The following is a 23,308-nucleotide window of genomic DNA, read 5'->3' on the forward strand; positions in this document are numbered from 1 at the left end:
TAGAGTCCTCTGACTGTAGAGAGAGAAAAAGGGGGGTGGGGAGAGAGGATTCTATAACGGTCATCCCCTGGCATTGGCTCTTGGAATGGAGTATATCTCGTATTATCATTTCGAAAAGAGCCCAGGTTCTCCAAGTAATCCACCCCTTTATTTCAGGAATTTTAGCCAAAGAGTAGGCATCGTTGGATTGATGCTATAGAACTGGGTTTACCATTCCAATATAGAAATTTTCACTTAGCAAATCATATCCATATCATTTTTTAAGCAGAATAGATATCTTTTACATCTCATCTTACTTTTCACTCTTTATATCTCTATTCCAATCTAATTATTTCCGATTTTGAGATAATTCCAAATCTATCTTCAATTTTCAGAACTCAGTGGGATTTTTCCATCGTTGTAGGCATTAAAGAGAAGGAAATTTTTTGGTGGAATCAATCTGCAATTTGTAGAAATTAGTGCTATTTGAAAATATTTTTAATCATGTTGTCTATTAAAATGAAAAAATAAGCCAGGTAGATATCTCTCAATAATGAAAGATTTCAAAAATAGTTTGAAAAGATTTATAAACTAAACTAGATGATTCGGGTTGCTAAAAAGGAAGGAAAATTTTTTCCCACCTTCAGAAGTCTTCTGATAGTTTTCAAATTGGTCTCAAGTTTCCAAAATCAATGATAGCTGTAAATTATTTTTGAAACTAAACAAAATTAATCCAAGCTACATTAAAAAATGGAGAGATACGTTTTCATTCCCTCAATTTTTATTTCTATATATGATCTTAGGAGAGGCAAATTTCTCTAACTATAGATATATGTTGAATATCATAATTTCAAAAGATTCTTCTAAAATATTTTATTTATATAATATTTTATAAATTTATATATATTGTATTTTTTTTTATCAAATGTGCAATGCACATGCTTTATTGCTAGTAATTAATAAGAGCAAGTGCATCAATATTCCCTCCTTAATTTTGAATCATTAGTATCAATTATGCACATCCGTTCTAGCATTTTATTTGTTGATGAGATCACCTATAGAACAATTACTTTATCTCTTAATTACTTCACAAAATTGTGCAAATATCAATATCAAGCAGCGTACTTCTTACTCAGTAATGAAATCAAACTATTCATGGAATATTGTTTTCCCTTGATCTTGAAAGAAATGATGTCTGCTATAGAAAATAAGTTTAAGGGTGACTAAAACATTAGATCTTTAGGCATAGGGTGTTTTGGCAGATTCACCCCCGAAATCTTCTATATTTGCATATTAATACCTTTATTTTTCCTAAAATCTCCTCTCTTAGTGTATCTTTTTTTTTTATATAAACTCTTGTTTTCTCAAAATAAAAATTTTACTGAGGATTGCCCATGCTTAATCCTAGAGTTTTTCTGAATTTAGAAGTTACTACTTAGTAGGTTTTTATACCAAGGCTCAAACCAATCAAGTCCGTAGTGCCTACCAATTTTGCCGCTCTGCAGCTAGTCCATAAGCAAGGGTTGTAGGTCCATTATCATTCGGCTCTAGTTTGAAAAGACCGAATGAAGTCACTTCAACTCTTGGATTAGAGATGCTAATGAGATGGAAGTCAAAGTGGGGGACCTCTCTACCGCACCTGTTTTTTCCAGATTTTCCAGTGACTCAGTGACTCTTTCCCCTTTCCTTTGCTTGGTCCATCACTCATTCCTGCCCTAGACCTTAGAAGCTGTTTACTCCTTTTTTTTGATCCATGGATGCACTTGCACCTACCTTAGTTTGCCCAACCCTAGTTAGAGCTAAGTAGAGTTCGAAAAAGTCTAGAGCACCCTTAGAGAAAGACCAAACCCTTGTCTCTAACATCTAAATATTGGATCCTTTTAACACCGACCACTAAATGCTTCCTCTCTTTAAGAATTTTGATTTTCATTGTCACCTACGAATTTTTCGTGCTTTATTTAGCTCCCATTTTTTTTTTTTTTGCTGAAAACGGGTGCTTCATACAGTGCATGCACGAATACACCCAATAAGATCAAAATACAACAACTCGCGGAGTGCCAATGGCAGCTCCCCTTCCCTCGACCAAAGGACGTACCCCGAGTGGTGGGCCACGTAGGCAACCATCCAATCGGTCGCCCCATTAGCCTTCCTAAATACATACTTAGCTTGGATGGCCCCCCCATCTCTCATCGTCATCACTATGTCGCGGATCAAGGGGTGGTCTGTGCTCTCACCCCTCGACCCCCTCTGAATCCATCCGATGATAGTGGCCGAGTCGCCCTCTAGAATAATCGAGCTGGCCCGCAGCACCACCCGCGCCTGTCGAAGATCCGCCCAGGCTGCACGCAGCTCTGCTCCCAGAACCGATGTATCAAACAACTGGCAGCCACCTACGGCCACTACCCTGGAGTGCAAGCCCCGTATGACAAAGCCTGCACAGCCCCGCGTACCGCCATCCAGCACCGACCCATCGAAGTTGACCTTGAGGAAGCTCAGGGGTGGGGGCTCCCAGGTGAAAAACACCATCTGAGGAGCTGCCGGAGCAAGGGGGAATCCCAGGTGTCCCGGGCTGTTAAAGGTCTATCTGAAGAAAGGATGGGCCTGATCTCCGTGGCCTGTGCTCGAGCAAGCTCTGCAGCAAACCTCGGTGACACCCTGCGCTTGCCGAGAGTACGAGCATTCCTTGCCAGCCAGATCTGATGTGTTGTGCAAGTTGCTCTGATGCCCTCCTCACGAGTCCGCGAGCTAGCTAGCCACTGCCATATCACCCTAAGAAACTATAGCCGCGCACTTCAGGCCCCCTGCAGGATTCCTGTCCACTGCTATGTCGACCTCGCCCATATACACTGAAAAAGTACGTGGTCCACCGACTCCTCAGCTCCACACGTCCCGCACTCTGCGGGGACCTCCCAGCCACGCCTACTCAGCACTGCTCTCGTCGGAAGGCTGTCCCATAACACCTTCTGTAACAACCCAGGACCTCACCCAAAATGGCTAGCCGGAAGGTATTGTTTGGGTTCCTTGATCCTGTGTGAGTACCCAAGATCTACCCAGCGAATAACTGATGTGGGACTAAACACACGCCCGCACGGGTCCTCACATACTCCCCCCGTTCAAGCCCTGACGTCCTCGTCAAGCTTAGGGTTCAATCCATTCAAATCTAATCACAAACACCACGATCGGTCCATGGTCAACCCCAATGGATCCGTACTGCAGTGTCCCCTAGTCCACATAAGTTATGGGCCGGATCCGCTATGATATCAATTGTAACAATCCAGGACTCACCCAAAATGGCTAGCCGGAAGGTATTGTTTGGGTTCCTTGATCCTGTATAAGTACCCAAAATCTACCCAGCGAATAATCGATGTGGGACTAAACACACGCCCGCACGGGTCCTCACACATTTCATAAGAAGAGAGCTGCCTTCGGGTGAAGTCCGGACCTCCAGATCCAAGTGCAATCCGGCCCCCACTCGTGCTCCGGCTGAATAACACGGGAAAGATCTCCCAGTCTAACGCTGGCCCGGCTCGAGGTGCCCCACAGCCTGACATTTGGCCCCCCACATCCTGGTAACGGAAGGGACTGAATCCTCACAGCTAAGTGTACCCCGAACAACAGCCGGAGTTTGGCCTCGTCCCACTCTGCCAATGTATATCTTCCCACTAAGACTACAAGAAACTTTGGAATGCTCTAGAAGCTAAGTATGAAATGGATGATATCGGTTTAGACCTGTTCATTGTATCTAAGTTCCAAAAGTATATTATGGTGGATTCTAAACCTATTCCATGTCTTCCAAAATCTTCTTTGCAAAACTGAAATGACTAGATACATATTTTTAAAGAGCTATAAGATTCAACTCTTCACTGACTCTTTCCTCATCCCGGCTGAACATCTCGCGAGAGCTAACACATAATAAACGTGATTTAACCCTGATCGAAGTTATTAGTCCCATTAGCATAAAGAAAGAAGACTGACTTAAGCTAAAGCACAAAATAGGAGTATGGACTTATGATCAACTTGATCAAGCCCTAATGGATATACTTAACTCAATTTTATTCAGGTCTTATGTACCCAAAAATTTTTGGATGGAAAGCCTTCCTATCAACTTATCACATTCCGAATAGGGTACCTCTCAAAGGTAGCCCCAGTACCTGCAAAAATATCCAAACAGGCTTCCATGGTTACATGCACATCATACATGCCCCTAACATTATTGTGGGCCCGCACCATATATTTATGCCGTTTGGAATAATATCATCCGATGCTCCTCTTTTTTTGGTGAAAAATAGGTGGGGAGGGGGAGGGACCAGCCCACCCGCGTAACAGCCTCATTACTGGACCCCCCTTCCACTAGGAAATATTCGATACAGGTCGCAGATTTTGCGTACCTTCCCTGACCTGTGGGCTCACCCCACTGGGTTCATCGCCTCACGTGTGGGTACGTCATCCTAGCACCACCTTGATACAAATAGAAGGAAAGCATAACCGCCAACAAGTCGTTCCATGGCCTCTTACTTCGTCCTCCATTTATCTTGGACCGCCTAACTATTTAATTAATAATAAAACATTACCATACGGAGCCCCTTCTCCTCTTCTTATTAATAAAAAACTCATGAATCCGTGCGCTCTAGTTAAGGCGGCAATCCTCCTAATCCTTGTGATACCATGCCTCCTAGGTGTGAATCCCAACTCAATGGTTCTATAAATAACCTTCGGCCCGTCGGTATCAAAACCTCATAAATCTCTCCCATCCGATTCCAGCTCTCTCTCTGTCTTTATCGAAGCTATTGCAAAAAGAAAAAGGTTGTCCTTGGACCCTTCTCACATCGGCTCTCAGGTACCCTATATAATAAGCGAAGAACCCTAGAAGAAAACGAGTTCAAGAACACCCCCCCATACTCAATAAAATCTACCCTACTTCTATATAAAAAGAGGAATTTGGAGGGAAAAGAATCCTTGAAAATCCTGGCACCACGGAACCTATATAAGAGTTTGAGATAGAAAAGTAGATTTTGATGGGTTTTTATCTTTTCATCTTTGTATGCAAACCTTTAGCTGGGGTTTCTTGGATCCGGATTGCGTTTTTTTCCGTGGTTTTCTTCTTATTTTTTAATATGGATTTTGATGGATATCCAAGAAAAAAAAAGGAATGGTTTTGGAAAAGGAGGTGTTTCAATTAAAAGATGATGATAGATATAAATTTCGATCTTGATGGGAGAGTTAATGATGGGTTTTAATTATGTGGATTGCTTTTCTCCGTTGTGTTACTCTTTTCTTGACGTGGATTTCGATGAATATTGGAGCTAAAAAAAGATGGGTTCTGGAAAAAGATTGGATCTTTCATTCTTCCCCTTGCTTTTTGTTAAAAGATAATGATGAATGTTAATTGATTCTTTTCCCTGCTTACAATCTTTAATTGGTTTTATTGATTTTTTCCTCTGTTTTCTTGATATAGATCGGTTGACGGAATTCAAGTTTGTTCCTTACTTTAAAAAAAAATAAGATTGAGCGATTGGATTTGGATTTATTTCTTCTTACGTGTTAGATCTTTAATTGGAATTTGCTCAGTACTTTTTCTTTTTTCTTACCTTGGTTATTTTCTTTCCCTTTTTATCATTGGTTTATAAGTAGAAGATCGATCGATGGGTTTTTTTTTCAAACATATAAAACTTTGGTGTCTGTAGATGGTTTCGGCTGTATTTGTTTTATATCATGGAATCAGCTTTTGTGGTTAGCTTTTCCCGGAGGGAATAATATCAGTTCTCATGCAGATAGGCAGGTGTGGAGTTAGTTCTTGCGTCCTTGCTGTTGAATGATATGAGTTTTGATCTTTGGCTTTGTACTTGCCAGCGAACAGGTGTGGTTACATATGGCACAGTATAATTTGGAAGGATGCCAATCGGTGGATCTTGCAGAGCACCCTTCAGGCATTGTTCCCACCCTTCAGTGAGTCCTTCTGTTAATGCCACAATGTTCTATGAGAACAATAATCCTCAAATTATCAAAGTCACTTGAATTTTTTTCTTGATTTCTTCATTTTCTACCTAAATGATTTTTCACTTATTTTCGGGTAGTCATAATGATCAAGAATTATTCAAAGGCTGATGAATTTGATGATATATTCTCAAATTATACGTGATTGCAGCACCCTCTCTTGAAAGAAAATATACATGACCATGACCTATTCAGTGAACACTGATATAATACAAATTAATGGTTCTAGTTGGTGCTGTTGGTGCTTGTCTTTGTGCTGCTTTTTATGGCTGTCACCTCTATAATTCTTATTATTTTATGAATATATACATACATATCATTTGCATCCTGTCTCTATTATTTTAAAAGAAAGTAATTATCCAAGTATTTTCCAAGCTTTTAGTGAATTTACTGTACTAAATCTTGAAATCGTAATCTTTTTGCTGGGCAAATTGTTTCCAAACATCAACTTCGAGTCATGCTCTGTTTCTTTGAATACCCTTTTTTGAGGGTGGGCTATGTAAATTATGGTTTAATAAACACCTTTAAGAATGTTGGTTCTGTGGAATCATATGCAGAACTTTGTTAAGTTAGGTTCAATATAGTTACTTGGTTTGAAGAAATTTTTTTCTGTAATGTTAATTCTGCTTCAAATTGAAATTTATTTTGTCTACACAGTCTGGAGTGCTGCATGAATTCAACTGAAACTTAAACTGATGTTGAGAGTATACTCAGTTCTGGAAAGCTGGAATTGGAATTTTTGACAAGCATGAAAATACATTATTTTTTATTCATTTTTTGTGGCAATATATGAATCCTGGTTTGTTCTGCTAGGAATATTGTATCAACAGTCAACCTGGGTTGTAAGCTGGACTTGAAGATCATAGCTCTACAAGCCCGTAATGCAGAGTATAATCCTAAGGTATAAAGAAGTAGTCACTTATATTCTTTTTATATATCCTAATATAGTTTTAATCAACCTGTAATCTTTTATATTCCCTTTTGAGAGAAGGGAGGGAGACTCTCTTGCACTATAGTTACCTAGGTCTCAATCCTTTGGTATGTACCACCCAAGAATCAAACCCTCTAGTTGCTAAGAAGAAGGGTATGACCACTGGGTCAAGCCCCAATACCAATTTAATCAACTTGTTGTTTTATATTTAATATACCAGTGAACCCTTTTTTTTTGTTTTAGCGATTTGCTGCTGTTATCATGAGAATAAGAGAGCCGAAAACAACGGCCCTGATATTTGCTTCTGGTAAAATGGTGAGTATAAAGGTGGTTGTCCTTCTATTTCACATTGTACTGTAAATATCACATTACATATTGACACGCAAGAGGACTGTAATCCCATTAAAAGAATTATTCTTTTAGCTAGTTTAGCTTATTCTTGCATTCAAACTATTCTTTTTAATTAGGTATATCATAATGCAATCCCTGTCATATTTGAACTGTCAGAAGAGATGTTTTTAAGATGCATCTTATCATCACCACATTCTTTTCTTTCTTTTGATCAAGTGCATGTCCTTGTGTAATTTATGAAAGCTGCTCTCCATCTTACATATGCATTCTCTCCTTCCATGACGCCTTGCCCATAACTGCCAATGCCTGCATCCCTTTTTCAACCATTCCCTGCCTCCATTGCTTCTCCACAAGTATTGCAAGTAGGCTGGCATTTAACCTTGGCCTGGCCTAGTTTTGCACATGTGGTCTCATAAGTTGAAATAGAGTACCAAACCGTAGCATGCCTCCTCAACCGTAATTTATGTCTGACTAGTGAAAGTAGACCAAATTTGAAGAAAGACTTAGGACAGTTCAAAAATTGGGTGTGATGCAGACCTTACCTTTATGTTGGACCATCCAGATCTTTTGAATAATCAGGTGCAGTGCAGATTTCAGACTTGAAACCAATTTCATTTTTCTTAGCTTTTTTGCTATTTAAAATTGCGATGGAGACACCATCATATGGGTTCAAATTCAGGGTTTTTCCCATGCGGTGAGGGATGCCAACTAGCTGAGCTAAGTGCAGTTGGCTAATCAGTTTGAGTACTTAGCTCGCCCTTGTAATAAAGATGAGGTTGGTGTCTAAGAAAGGGAGGGGGCGATGATGGCTGGGGAGTTGGTATGTGGCAGCTCATCATTGAGATTGGACATCTGATGCATGGTGGCAGATAATGTGCACAATTTGTATAAATTTATGCACGTGATAATTAGCTGCTGTTGTGAGAATATAGAGTTCTAAAGACATTTGACAGAGGATGAGGCTATGGGAAAGTGGACAGATGCAGTTTTGTATATACGTTAGCTGGAGCTGTCTTTTACGTAGGAAATGGAGACCCACTGGGATTACAAGGGAGTAATTATATTACTTAAGCTTGGTGTACTTGTTAAAACAGATGATGTTTTAACTTCTTGTGAATTCCTCCAACCTTTTCAATATTTTGCATACACAATGATTTTATCAATATTTTGTATATGCGAGTAAATATTAACCGGATCATTGTTCACAGGAAAAGCATAATCAGATCGTAAGAAGAATAAGCAATCATGCGACAGTGAAAAACCTTTAAGATCTCAATCTTCTGTCCTCATCGATTTTTAAGCTACATTACATTATCAATTCATTTACTATTAGATAGTACAGTGTCAACAGTATGGATCTTGGTTTGATTAATATTTGAATTATCAAGTATCCTAATCATTTGCTGTTTCCTGAGAGTCTCAGCCCTTTTCTTTTATTTTGGAATTTGATAGGATTACACTGCCTCTTTGTCTGGGGTTGCTGCGCTGTCATTTGAGGATCAAATTATGTTATGTTGCCATTTTGTTCCTCTTGAAGTTCAATAGGCATGGTTCATTTAAATTCACTTCAAAGATGATGGGTAGAAGAGGATATAATTTAAAGGCATTTCTTCCTATCTCCAACTTAGCTTCGTTAGTTTAGTCTATATACTTAAACAATCTCTATATCTCTCTTTTCCCCTACTTATTTTGGACCTTTTAACCTTTTTCAAATTTCTTTTATTACATTTCCACAACCATCACAACTACCACTAATTGCTCCAATGGTAATGGATAGAAGTATTGCCACCACTGCTGCATTATTCTTCATCACCAACCATCATCAACTACCACGATGATGGCCATATGGTTTTGGTGCTTAGATGATGATTGTACTCAAAGTGCAAAGGAACAAAATTTTTGGCTGGGCACTTAACTATTGATCCTCTTCTAGCATTGATGTTAAAAAGAATCATGATATATGTAAGGATGGATTAGAGAAAGAGTACTTAGTTGCAAATTGGCATTTGGGATAGAGGAAAGAAGGATTTCTACCACTTATGATGGCTTCTATGATATATTAGGATCTAAAGAAAGCAAGAGAAAATTTATTGTCAGCGAAGGAAAACCCATGCTGAACCGACCGGTTTAGGGCGTGCCGAATCGGACTACTCAACTATCGTCATGGTTTAGACCATCCATTCAGTTCGATATGCCCTCCCCACAAAATCCTGCTGTTCCAATTGATTCCTCGTCTTCTCCCAGTGCTCATGTCCTCATCTCTCCCCCGCACTTGAGACCTTCGCCTCCCCCATGCTTGGACCTCGATGGTGAAAGGTGTCAAAGGTATGTGTCCTCCCCCCTTCACCTTCTCTCTTTCTCACGCGAGATTAGGGTTATGGTTTCAAGCCCCCCACCCCCGATGATTAGGGCTTTCGAACCCTCTCTCTCCTTCTTCCTCTTCCCCTCCCTTTCCCTCTCTCTCTCTCCCTTCCTTTCCCTCTCCCTCCCCTCGCCTCCCCTCTCTCTCTCTTCCTCTCATTCTCCCTCTCCCTCTCTCTCTCTCTCCCCTGCTCTTCGTTTTGGAATAGGGGAGAGTGGTTTCAAACCTTTTTTTTTTCAAATTTTGAATTGAAGCCGACACTTCTTTGCCATCTTCAGTTCAAAATCTGAAAAAAGGAAATAAATAAACAGGCTGAAATGCCCCTGGCATCGTATGGTACGAGTAACTAGCATGAGCCCTAGTACCGGTTATGGGAACCTTGATTGTCATAGTAGCATGTGGGGAAGATACTAGAAAATATATGTACGATACAATTTTGTTCAATGATGGAGAGTGAATAAAATGTCAACATGATGTATGGAGTTACGAGTCTACCCTATATTTGGAAGAATGTCATTATGGAAGAATTAGGGTGGTTCTTGTTCGATTATTTGGTTCAAGTAAATAATATCCTTAAAGAAGACTCTCCAAGTGTAAGGCATGAGGGCCATGTGAAATTCCGTTTGTGTACTGAAAATTATGGGACAATCTAGCTTAATTGTATTTCGAAATTGTAAACTTGGCTTGGAAATATTGAAACAAAAAGTCCCTTTCCTATTCATCTTCACAACTTATATGATTGTCCTTTGTGATAAGAGCTAATCGCTGACAATAGTCACGTTGATAGGCAGCATTTTTTTCCTCCTTAATGAGCTTGCAGTCTCATAGTTAATGAATAAAAAAGGCTGTACTCTCCTTAATGACAATAGTTATGTAAGTTTGTCATGCCATTATCAGTCATTTCCAAAATCAATGCTTTTGTCTATTTTGAGATCTCACATAATCAGCAAGAAAGGCTGTACACAACGTTTTAGAAGATAATGGATAATATTGTTTTCACACAAAGATTTAGGTATTGGTTTTGTTACATTATCTTGTGGCTGTTCAAGATCATTGGACACTGTTGTTTTAAGCCAAGATAACTTCTTTTTGAAGTAATCAGACTGTATGTTGTAGTACCTACTGATTGGTTGTGATTTGTTAGTTTGTAAAACTGCATCTTTATGCAAAACCTTTGTGGTGGCACTCCCTTGACCATTGCTCCTATTAAATGCTCACTACCAGTTTTAAAACAATTCTTATCATGGAGATCTCATCTTTTTGATTGTTAATCACTATGGGCAATGATAGTGAAATTGATGATGTTCCATTATTTTGGGACTTTCGGTTCCATACATAAGCTCTTGTAAACATAGCACATGTTGAAATTGACTTGGTAAAAATCTTTATATTATGGTCCAACTCTGTTCACATTTTTCTGATATTTAATAAATAAGCCAAATGTCCGATCAAGAAATGATTTTTGGTTTCTTATAGTAGATGACTAGTTGGTAATAGACAATGTACTGTTCGAGATGTGCTTATGAACTATTATGAGAACTATAACAAAGGCATAACTTATTTGGATTGGAAGAACTAGTGAAGATTATATGTGTATTATATTATTTATTGAGGTATAATCGTGAGAAAGGTGTAATCATACCAGAATCAGGGCACTAGATCCCATGAAGGATATTGTGAAAATAAACTGCTGCATAATGGAATATGCAAGTTAAAGCAAGGGAACAGTATTAATTCTTTCACGAATTCTGTCCAAAGATACCTTTAAGTGTGGCATGTTTTATTCTGCATATTAATTTCAAGATTTGCTCAGTTTCTATTTGGCCTCAAAACCCTTTATAAACCTTTTTTCCTGAATCATGTATGTCATAATATGAAGAAATGAATGATGTTGTTATAAGGCAAATAATTGTTTCATCACTCAATATTCTGTCCTTGTTAGTATTTTTCTGTTTTATTCACTGTTTTAGGCAATGGTTATATCAGGCTTTGTGATGATTGCTGATATGGAGTTGAGTGTGATTCAGTGGAAGTTCATGGGGACCAAAATGGATTCACTGTACTCTGACTAATCAGAGTAATAAATGTTAAATTGTTGTTTTTAAACTTGCATTTGCTTGATAGGCTTGCTTTTTTTCCAAGGACTTGGTACAGCTATGTTTTTCCTGGTCTTTGCCAATCACTTATGTTGTTGCCTTGAGGGTCTGTTTGGGAAGTTCCACCAGATCTGGTGGGATCAGCAGGGAAGAGAGCAAGGGGGCAGAGAGAAGGAGGGAGCAAAAGCAGGAGAGGGAGAGCCTGGAAGTCGGTAGGGAAGATTTCCGAGGAGCTTTTTTTTATATTAAAAAAAAAGACCTTTTGAGGGTTTTTTTTTTTTTTATCCGGCAGGTATCAGGCCATGCAAGTTCACTCTCTTTCCTGCTGATCCAGCAGGAACTTTCCAAACAGGCCTTCTATAGCATACTTTTTCCCCAAAAATTATAAACCATTAATCTTGAAGTGTTCTTATATTATTATTGCTCATATGGGCATGGTGTATGTTGATCTAGTAAATAGTGAGTATCACTCAATCAAGTCAACTGAGTTAGTAACTTCAGAAGGTTGAAGTGCACTTATTTTTGTCTTCATAACATGCTTGTACAAAATAGCCAGTTAACATGGGTTGCCTTTTTTTTTTTTGGTGCAACAGCGTCTCACTACATTCGGCCGTGAGTACGCCCAGAATAGTCACAGTACAGAACACGCTTTAGTGCCAATGGCACGTGCTCCAAGACCGCCCATGGGATGGCCTCGGAGTGTTGTGCTGCAAAAGAGGCGACCTAGTCTGCCGCATTGTTCGCCTTCCGAAACACATGCAAAACTTGGAAAGAATCAAACTTCTCCATAAGATGGCAAATAACAAAGACTAGGGGGTGCAAATCTGTCCTGGCATGCCCGCTTCGGATCCAGTCGATCACTATAACCGAATTGCCCTCAAGAAAAACCCACCGTGCACCCAGGTGCACTCTGGCATGGACGAGGCTCTCCTATGCTGCACGCAGCTTCGCCACTACGATAGACTCATCAAAAATGCGCCGTTCTCTAGCTGCAATCAGCCTGGAGTCTTGGTCTCTGATCACAAAATCCATGCCGCATCTGCTGCTGTCCTCTGAGATGCTGTCGTCGAAATTCACCTTGAGAAAACCAAGGGATGGGAGCTACCATCGGTATCATCGCATACCTCGGCGGTGTAGGAGCTAAAGAGGAACCCCAGATGTCCCTGTCATCTCCAGGTGAGCTCTTAGCTGCAGCGCTCACTAGCTCGGCTACATGTGCGGAGGCTCTGTCCACCACTGATTGGGTAGAAACCCCTGCCCTCGAAGATTCTCGCGTTCCTGTCCAGCCATATATGATATGCCACATATGCCCATACCACTCCCCTCTCCGTCATATCAGGCCTCCAAGCTGAGTCTCTCAACTGGTTCAGAAATATCTCCGGAGAAGCAAAGCTCTACTAGTGGGCCAAGGCAAGGCCCCAAACCTGAAGCGCTTGCGGGCAAGTAAACAACATGTGGTTGATGGTCTCCTCCTCCAGGCATCCCTCACAGTCAGTAGGTATGTGGATTCCCCTCCGAGCCAAGAACCCTCTGGTAGGTAGAATACCCCATACCACCCTCCACAGGAAAAGGGCCACCCATGGATGGACTCGTAACCGCCAGATCCAACAGCCCTCCAGCTGACGGGTGGGCTCTAGGTCCACTATAGCCTGGAGATCACTAATTGTAACTCCTGCCCTCTCTGTCGGGCTCCATACTCTCCTATCCGCCGTCCCCTCTAAGGGTAGGGGTGTAGCGAGTATCCTCTCAGCTAGGGCGTTGCCGAGGAGAAGGTGATTCTGATCAGCATCCCATCTGCTCTCTTCCGAAACTAGAAGATCACACACTCTCTACCGACTGTCGCAGCTAGGTTAAACATGGTAGGCCATCCGGATAGCGGCAGTCCGGCCATCCATCTGTCCTCGACAACATCCATGCTGCAACCATCCCCCACTGCCCACGAGATTAAGGGGAGCACCTGTGGGGCTCGTGCACACATCTCGCGCCAAATGTAAGAGCACTGATGCCCTGGTCTAAATGAATCACCGGCACTCTGCTCCCCATACTTGGCTCCATCAGCCTGCTCCATAACCCATCCAGCTCCAGAATGAATCTAACCACATGCCTAGCTGCCAATGCCTCCCGCCTGGTGAGGAAGGAGTGGATGCCCAGACCCCCACTACTCGTCGGCTGACAGAGAACCTCCCAAGCAAGCAAATGGATGCCACCTCCGCATGCTCGCCCACCCCAGATAAATCTCTGAAGCAGTTGCTCCAATGGCCTCAGTAGAGCAATTGAAACAATGGTGTTTGAGAGCAAGTATAAGGGTATAGAACTTAGCACTGACCTGACCAAGGTGACCTTGCCCATCATGGAGAGAGTGCTTGCCTGCCACCCCTCCAAACACTGCCGAAACGTCATCTCCACCCCCGAGCAATGAATTTTGCATAGTTGCTAGCCGATGATGGAAATCTCCAGCTACCGCATGTTGCTATCCTACTCACTAATCCTCAAGATCTCCGAGATGACACCTTTCACCTGAGCTTCGATCTTCGAACTATATCATATGGCTGATTTAGCCAAGTTGACCCGCTGCCGAATGCACTGCAATACTCCATAATTATCCTTCGGAGTGCCTGTGCCGACCTCCTACTCGCACTAGCCATCAGAAAGCAATCGTTAGCAAACAACAAGTGGAAGATCTGGAATGTACCTGCCCTTGGCCTGTAAGGCTCCAACCCATGGGTCTCAGCAGCACTACGGAGAGCTCTGGTTAGAGCGTCTGAACATAGGATGAACAGCAGAGGAGACAGCGGGCATCCCTACCGCAGACCCACTGAGGACTCAAAGAATCGCGTAGGCAAACCATTCACCTAAATGGCATAGGAGGGTGCTCGGATACAACTCATGACCCATCTAGTCCACTGATGATGAAAACCAAAAATCTTTACAGAGAGTGCTAGAAAGTGTCAGTCCATTCTGTCGTATGCTCTCTTATGTCCAACTTGATGCCCATTAGTCTCCGCCTACATGAGGCCTGCCTGAGATCACACAAACTCTTGGGCAATCAGTACATTATCAGAGATGCTCTGTCCTCCGATAAATGCCCTCTGCTCAGGGCTAACCAGCTTAGCCAGTACACCTCCGACTCTCCTCACTAGGATCTTGGCTATGATCTTGTAGAGGATGGTGCAGAGACTAATGGAGCGATAGTGACTCGGCTCCATGGCATCCTGCCTTTTTGAAATCGGGGTAATAAAGGTTCGTTTCTACTCACTAGGCATGGTGGCCGAGTTGAAACACTGAATGACGGCCTCAATCACATCCTGTCTGAGTATGTGCCAGTACCTCCAGAAAAAGAAGGAAAAACCCATCCGACCCTAGGGCTTTGTCCTCAGCCATGGACCAGAGGCTCTTCTGAATCTCTGTTGCTGTCATCGGCCTAATTAGCTCAGTGTTCTCCTCATCTGTGACCCTCCTCGATGGGACAGGTTGGGCGGGCAGCCCTCCGTCCCTGGTCTACTCTGTCCATCTGGACCTGAAGAACTCCAAGACCCTCCTGACCGAGTCTGGATCATTAGTCATCTGACCACTGCTTTCCCTGATGTTGTAGACTCTGTTCCTCTGTCGGTGGATGATAGTGGTCTGATAGAAGAATCTGGTGTTGCGATCTCCCTCCAAAATCCACTGAACCCTCGACTTTTGTCTCCAGAAGGTCTCCTGCTGCCGGAGAAGGAAGTGGTGCATAGTAAGCTGTGCTCGGAGCTCCCCCTGCTCACCCTCAAACAAGCCACTGTTCTGCTCTTCTCTGTCCTGAATTGCTGCAATAGATGCTTCAGCCACTTCAATCTTTCTAAAGATGTTCCCCACCTTAACTCTATTCCACCTCCTTAGGCACCATTTGGTCATCTCCAGCCTGCGTGACACCCTGTATATGGCAATCCCGCATACCAGCATATGCCATGCCTCCCTGACCACCTTCCAGGAGTGTGGATATGAGAGCCAAAATTTTTCAAACCGAAATGGGCCATGTGTTTGAATAGTGGGGGAGGTGCTTACCAACACAGAGCAATAATTCGACGCAATCCGTGGCAGATGGCGTACCTTGAAGTTCGGCCAACACTGAATCCACCCGGTCGTGGCGAACACCCGGTCAAGCCCCTCCCAAATCGTAGCACAGCCCAGCCTGTTGTTGCACCATGTGAATCTTGGTCTTGAGAAACCCAAATCCACTAATCCATTCCCCCTGATGAAGTCCTGAAACTCTCTCACCTCCAATTTGTTAGTAAATGGCTCGCTCCCCTCTTTTTCAGAGGGTTGTCAATACAATTAAAATCACCGGCCACCAGTGTTTCGTAGCCATGATGAATCAAGCAGCTTACCTCCTCCCATAATATCCTTCTCTCACGGAAGTCTGTTCTAGCATATAGTGCAGAGAACACCCAGGGTTGCTCGTTTTCCTCAGATAAAACCATCACTATATTCTGGTTGGATTCATCAAATACATAATCTTACAGCTGTCCAATTGCCATGTCATAATAATACCGCCTGACAACCTCCGAGATTCAACTGCATGAAAACCCCAAGATCTAGGTAGCCTCCTTGCTTGCTATAGGCCTCTACCCAAGAGTCTGGTCTTTAGGAGTATACAGATGGTTGGCTCATGCATGTGCACTAGCCTCTCAAAAGCCGGGCTAAATGACGGTTTTTCTGCACCCCGAGAATTCCATGGAAGGATCTTCATATCAAGTGATTTGAGAGGAAAACGCTACCCTCCCCTAGCTTGGACCCCTCCACATTTGAAGAGCCTTCCCAACCATGGATAGCCCTCTTCAGTTTGTCCACTATGTGCTTGTGAGCATCATCTGTGGGTGTCAAACTTGCAGTCCCGGCGCCTACCTCCGAGATTCAACTGCATGAAAACCCCAAGATCTAGGTAGCCTCCTTCTTGCTTGCTGTAGGCCTCTACCCAAGAGTCTGGTTTTTAGGAGTACACATATGGTTGGCTCATGCATGTGCACTAGCCTCTCAAAAGCCAGGCTAAATGATGGTTTTTCTGTACCCGGGCAATGCCATAGAAGGATCTTCATATCAAGTGATTTGAGAGGGAAACGCTACCCTCCCCTAGCTTGAACCCCTCCACATTTGAAGAGCCTTCCCAGCCATGGATAACCCTCTTCAGTTTGTCCACTATGTGCTTGTGAGCATCCTCTATGGGTGTCAAACTTGTAGTCCCGATGCCTACCTCCTCCTATTCCCCTGCATTGTAAGTTACCTTTCTGTCAACATCCTTGCTAGTCACCCTCTTCTCCCCCACCATCCTCTGTGTCTGCCGCCTCCCCCTCTTAGCTTGGTCACCATGCGGCCATCGCAAGGAGCCAGCCCCCTGATCACCTAGGCCCTTCCCACACCCTTCTACAATTGTTGTCTCCACCCCCTGCTGGCCACTGGAAGCCTTGCCGTCGGCCTCGGCTACACCCTGGAAGAATACCGTTGCCCGACTTTTTCGGGGGTCGCCCCTGCCATCACCGGTTCGCCTTCCTTGAGCAAAGTGCCCTTACCTTCGGGCACTCCCTGCAAGTCCTCTGGCACCGGCTGTTCCTTCATCGCCGGTGTAGAGGTGGAAGAAGACTCGGGGATGGGCTTGGTGGAGTTTGTTGGACACTGCTGCTGGGTGACCGAGGAGGCTTGGTCTGTCTTAGGTAAGCGGTTCTCGGATGCGGATGCGGATTCCCGCCCACCTGCCCGGTTCAGGCCCGCAAATCCGGTCCTGTCGAGGCTTTTCAATGGGCTTTGGGCCCGTTTAGACAGGCCGGGTTCACTGAGGACCAGTGGCTGGTCCGGGCTCGGTAAGGCGTCCGTGGGTCGGCTCAGCACCGGGTTCACTAATGGCCCCTTGCTGGTCCAAAGTATTCAGGGTTTCCACTGCTCGGTTCGATTGGTCCCGCGTAGACCCAAGTCCATCCACACTAAGTTGGATCGGCTCTAACTCAATAGCAAATAGCGGGTCAAAGGAACTTACCTCGACTGGGAAGCTCGAGTCGTCGCCGAGATCGTCCATCACCAATGCTTTTTTTCGGTCCGGCACGGCCACATTCTTCCGCTCGTCGACCCTCGTTGATAGCTCAACCGGGCTCGGCCTGGTTGACGAAGTTTTGGGGCCTTAGTTGTTGACAGGTCGACTCTGGCCCCAACTCAATGGTCATCTTCTTCCTCATCTCCGAGCCGGACGGCTTCGGTTTGCGGGTCCGGCTGGTAACTAGCCATGGCCCATTGGCCGGCTGATTGTTTTGGTCGGGGTAGGCATCGACCAGACTCATTGATGTCCCCCTCTCTCGGGGAGCTGGAGGCAAGGGGCCACAATTCTCCCTGCCATGGCTGAGACATCCACACTTGTAGCAGACTCCCGGCAGGTTTTCGTAGGTGAAGCCCTGCCAGTCTCCGATTTGCCTTGGAGGTAGATCCCAGGCTTCAAGGGTTTTAGGGCATTTATTTTTATTTTAACCCTAGCAAACCCTACCCGCCGCCTGCCGTCCATTGTCGCATCCATTGCCCGAGGGCGTCCGGCCACTTTGGTGATGTCGAAAATCGACTCCTTATCCCAAAACTCGAGTGGGAGAATCGGCATTCGCACCCATGTCACGACCCTATTAACCTCGTGGATGTCGGGCACAAAACTGGGGCACCACCTATCCATGGCGCTACCAGCCAAGGGCCACTCCAAAGCACCGTGTCCCTCTCCTCCTTCTTGAAGCAGATGGCCAGATGCCCTCCGCCAGTGGGAAGCCTTCGACATCGTAGCCAATCCGAGCCCTAATCTGGATTTTCTTCACAATCCGGTCAATCAGGACAGGGCGACCGAGGCTTCGGGCTAGAAGAGTCGTCGCCGACCAGGCTCTCCGGGCCCTGTTGATCCTCTCCGGTGGCAACTCCAAGACCTCCGTGAAGACACTCTTGTTTGCTAGAGTTTCGCTTGAGAGATCTCGTACGAGGTCCACTGGGGTCGCCACGGGGGTGCCTGGGCCACCGGCGACCACAGAGGCTTCTCAGTCGCCGCATGTTGCTGCCGAGCACCATTCCCCCCATCCGCTTTGGCCTCCGCCAGCCTATTCTCCTGCCGATTCTCTGCCGCTCCGCTACTGACCACCATCGGTACCAACCCGATGGCGTAACATGGGCTGCTTGATCTTCACTATTTTTGCGACTCATACATATGGCAGCCCCGTGAAAAATATATTCTTGCTTTTCATTTGAATATTCTGCTTTATCTCTTTACCATATGCTTAAGGTTACTGTAATAATTGTCATTCAGGTTTGTACAGGAGCTAAGAGTGAAGAGCAATCAAAACTAGCTGCAAGAAAGGCAAGCCATTCCTAACTTTAATTATGTGGTAGCCTTGACTGTGAACATAATCAATTTGCTAATGTTCAGTTTGGATGATGTTATTTTGATCTAACATGATGTCTCTTCTTTGCAGTATGCTCGTGTTGTTCAGAAGGTTGGCTTTCAAGCACAGTTCATGGTAAATAAGAGAACAAAGTGATGAATGTCCTCTTTTAAGAGCGTGGACATGCATTCTTGTGTGTTAACATGCATACTCTGCTTTCAAATTGTTGTCTTATAATATCATCAAAACATCTCTGGCGATGTTGAAGTGGTCTTTTTGTTCTCAATTAGGACTTTAAAGTTCAGAATGTTGTTGCCTCTTGTGACGTCAAATTTCCAATAAGGCTAGAACGTCTTGCATTACATCATAACGCATTCTGCAGTGTAAGTTTCTTTGCAATACTCTAGGCTCTATTCACAATTTCAATAGGTTTCTACAATTATGATCTGGTGTTATTTTTCTTTGATTATAGATTTGTATTGGTCCTAATAGTTTGAACCAGAGATCTTTCCTGGCCTGATCTACCGAATGAAGGACCCCAAGATTGTGCTTCTCATATTTGTGTCGGGAAAGATAGTTCTCACAGGAGCCAAGGTATTTAAGTGCCTATTATCAAGTTCGGTCTTTGATATCTTCAAATTGGTTGATGTTTTGGTGGTGGTGTTTTGTGTGGTCAGTCAAGGGATCAAATAAAGAGAGGTTTTGAGCAGATATATCCAGTGGTCTTGGAATACAGAAAAGTCCCACAAATAGGTATTGCCTTGGGCTCATGCATTTGTTGCTCATGTTTGAATGACAAAGTTTTACTTTGTATTACTGTTGGTCTTTTACTCCAATGAATTCTCTGAGCAGGCAACGAAGGTAAGGACTCTAGAGATCCAGTGCCACGGCAATTGACTTGAAGCAGTTGTTTCTGGCTTTTGATCATACTAAGAGCTGACTGTTCTCTGACTTCTGCCATTTTGTCAAGGGGATTGTGAATATGTTGGAAGAAAATTACTGGGTGCAGAATTTAATCGATCATCAATCATATGATTTCTGCCAGATTTCACTTCAGTTTTTGGTTCCTTTTTTCTCATTCTGTATGCTGTACGATACCACTGGGTTAGTGCCGTAATGTTTTTTTCTGGGTACCTTTAAATGAGAATGTTTAGTGGCATTGGCCAAACTTAAGGTTATTTCTTGAGGATGTCATGGCCCCAAGAGCTTTTGGCGTTTGTGCCTTGATACTTTTTAGTCCCTTTAAAGAGAGGCTCAAAGAGAAAAGGAAAAAAAAAAAAAGAAAAAGAAAAAAAGAAAGGAAAGACGGGCGTTTAAGCGGCTGATGTAATAGTTTAAAAGATGAACCATGGTGGAGTCGAGCTTTGAGCTGCATATTGTGGGGACTGATCAAGCTTGAGCTAAGCTTAGTTGTGTCCAATCTTGGTATGAATTATTTAGCCTAGCCTGAATTTTTATGCAAAACCTGAGGTATGAAGTGTGAGCTGGCTATTGTTTGGATTTTTGTTTATTTTTTCAGCTGAGCCCCAAGTTTAGTTTAATCACGTAGTAACACAAGCCTGAGCTGTTCATGATGTTTTGGTACACGATATGAACTTGGGCATTTCAAGTGCATGTTTGCAAATTGGTATCTTTGCAATGAAGGCAGCTGCATGAAATTCGCCAATGCGAGACCAATAATAGTTGTGAGTTTAGATTTCCCAGGAGGACCCAACTAAATCCGAAAGTGTCGTAGGAGCCTACCAAAATTTGCATCTCATGTTTTACCTCATTAATTGGTGGGAGATCCATGCTTACTCATACAAAATTTGCAAAACTAGAGATTTAGAGTTAGATTCTTGGATCGTTTATCTTCAAAAATCTGGATCTAAGTAATTATAGTGCAAGTTGGTCTCCCTTTTTCTTATCTCAAAAAGAATCTTAAAATGTTAGTATTTTATTATTAGTTAATATTCTTATATATAAATGTTATAATTATGTAAGATTGTAAATAAGCTAACTCGTAATCTACAATTGATTTGGTTTGTAATGGTTTTATATATGAAAAAATACATAATATAATGCGATTATTAAAATCTTGATTAATGTTTTTCATTGATGAATTAAAATATTATTACAATTAGTATCACATAGTAAGAGACCTCTTGACCTATTTATAGTGGTTGCTATTTTAGACCTTTAATATATTCCAAAGTTAGTAACTTTCAAATGAATGGATATGATTTTTCATTTTTTAATTGCATTACGATAGAAAGATATTTTAATTTCTTTATCTTTTCTGAAAATTAATGAAGGAATGAATATATACTTACATCTTATAATCTCACATGTTTGAGGTTGGCATCTATGACACATTTTCAAACTCCTATAAATAATTATGATTTATGATCTTACAAAACAATAACATAATATTTTATTATTTTGACAAACATATACACAATTAGGCACATGCACATCTATTATTTTATCATAAATAAAAGAATTGATGTATAGGATATAGTTATTAAGGCCGAAGTGATTATAGCAAGCTCAAATAAACCAAACTTTGTAAAGCTTCACTAACATAACATGGAACATTGGGTTTAATGTGAACTAAAATGGAACCATGTTATGCATACATTTAATAATATTTTAATTCAAATTTTATTAATAGTTTTAGGAGTATTGATATAATTAATTAATATTCCTACTTTATCAATATTAGTAATATTTTGTTATTGTCAATTAACCTACTACAAATATTCTGTTTATATAGAAGAATATCAAATGCAAGCAAAATTAAAAATAGTTGATTATTTACATGAAGATGTACTTTACAAGTCCACAAATTAATTCATAATTAGGCGTAAAAATGCTTATTGAATTAATTGAAACTTATTCCCATTTAATGCTTTTATATATTCACCTTGTTTCACAAATTCTAGAACATTAATATTTTTATCATTCAAAGATGCATAAACTAACTTTATTTACAAATTATTTAGTTTATATTTGAATAACAATAAGATTGTTATTTTTTAAATAAATAATTATTTTTAATGTTTTACATGTGCAATGCACGTGACTCTTTACTAGGAGGGGGAAATTATTGTTTAACGCCCCATCCTGCGTGGCACCAAAATTCTTGTGGGTGTACAATTTGGTGCATCAAGAGTTGAACTTTTGCAGCACAGCGGAAGATCCACTTGGCAGGCAGAAGAGTCTCATGGAAACGGGCGAATGGTTCTACTCGCACGACCTTAGGAGAGGTACGAATTAATGTTTCGGCCTTACGTAACCACCAAAAGAGACCCAAAACATATGACCAAATCCCCTTCTCCAATGTCAAGAGACAACATGGGCCGGCTCAACCCCTTTGAATCATGAGTCGATCTGATAAAAAATGGATCAACCCCAGCTTGCAATAGTGACCTATGGAGTTGGTTTCAGTTGGCATGTCTCCAACACAAAATGTCTAAGGGACATGAAAACCGCATGAAAATAGCATTTGAATCACGGACTTGTTCGACTGCTACGGAGAACATTTGTCAAGTTTAAGCTCATCGGATGAAGCGGTGACATCGATTTGCTTCATCTAATTATCTTTTGAATGTTCTTGCTGTCAATTTTTTGTATTTTCGTTGATTCATACTTTCTAAGCTGTACTTTGTTTTCATTTAAATTTTCATGAATGAAGTAATTGGTTCGCTCTTTCATTTAGAGGTCAAGTTTAAATAACACCTGTACCATTCTTGATCAAGATTTAGTTTATCAATCACAAAACCAGATCTAACTAGATATATTTAGATCTCTTCAAATGCCGAGCAGCCTACATAACCCTAGAGTATTTCGAACAAACTTGTGTCTGGCTTTTAAGCCCGACGGGCTGGACTAGGCCTAAATTTGAGCTTGTCGATTACACGGGTCAGGCTCAGGTTCACATCAACCCAGCTCGAGCCCTCTTCTTTTATTTTGATTACAAGGAGGGCCCAAGCCCTAGCCACCATTGCTTCTTTTCCTCCACTCCTCGCCTCCTCTTGTCTCCCCACCGGTTTGCCCCTTACCTCCTCTTGTCTTATCACCACCAGCCCCTGCAATCCAATCTCTTCTTCCTTGACACTAACACCACTGCTGGGCCGTTGGGCCTTGGCACCGATTGGTGAGATTCAAGCTCGAGCGGAACCTGCCAAGCCATCCCTACTACAGTGACATCACCGAATCTGAGCTTTTTTTTTTTTTTTGTAAGTGT

General features: G+C 42.3%; 1 protein-coding gene across 3 annotated transcripts; it reads left to right on the forward strand.

The window, feature by feature from the left end:
• The first annotated feature begins 4,843 nt into the window (after positions 1-4,843).
• On the forward strand, positions 4,844-20,258 carry LOC103716580 (TATA-box-binding protein 2-like). Of its 3 annotated transcripts, none has more exons than XM_039128954.1 (10): positions 4,844-5,758; positions 5,830-5,925; positions 6,787-6,874; positions 7,148-7,219; positions 19,005-19,055; positions 19,171-19,215; positions 19,371-19,463; positions 19,573-19,674; positions 19,758-19,833; positions 19,933-20,258. In XM_039128954.1, the coding sequence occupies exons 1-10, from the start codon at positions 5,745-5,747 to the stop codon at positions 19,980-19,982; spliced, it is 687 nt and encodes a 228-aa protein (XP_038984882.1). In that variant the 5' UTR covers positions 4,844-5,744; the 3' UTR covers positions 19,983-20,258. The 3 variants fall into 3 exon arrangements, with proteins under 3 accessions (XP_038984882.1, XP_038984883.1, XP_038984884.1); XM_039128955.1 differs by having other exon boundaries at positions 5,837-5,925; XM_039128956.1 differs by lacking the exon at positions 7,148-7,219.
• The last annotated feature ends 3,050 nt before the right edge of the window (positions 20,259-23,308 follow it).

Source organism: Phoenix dactylifera, chromosome 8 (assembly GCF_009389715.1).
Source record: "Phoenix dactylifera cultivar Barhee BC4 chromosome 8, palm_55x_up_171113_PBpolish2nd_filt_p, whole genome shotgun sequence".
Lineage (NCBI taxonomy): Eukaryota > Viridiplantae > Streptophyta > Magnoliopsida > Arecales > Arecaceae > Phoenix > Phoenix dactylifera.

What these genes read in the sequence shown, in the direction of transcription:
- LOC103716580 (XM_039128954.1), top strand. An exon ending in GGCATTGTTCCCACCCTTCA is followed by an intron (nt 5,926 to 6,786) that starts GTGAGTCCTTCT and finishes TTGTTCTGCTAG; the next exon opens with GAATATTGTATCAACAGTCA. An exon ending in TATTTGCTTCTGGTAAAATG is followed by an intron (nt 7,220 to 19,004) that starts GTGAGTATAAAG and finishes ATTGTCATTCAG; the next exon opens with GTTTGTACAGGAGCTAAGAG.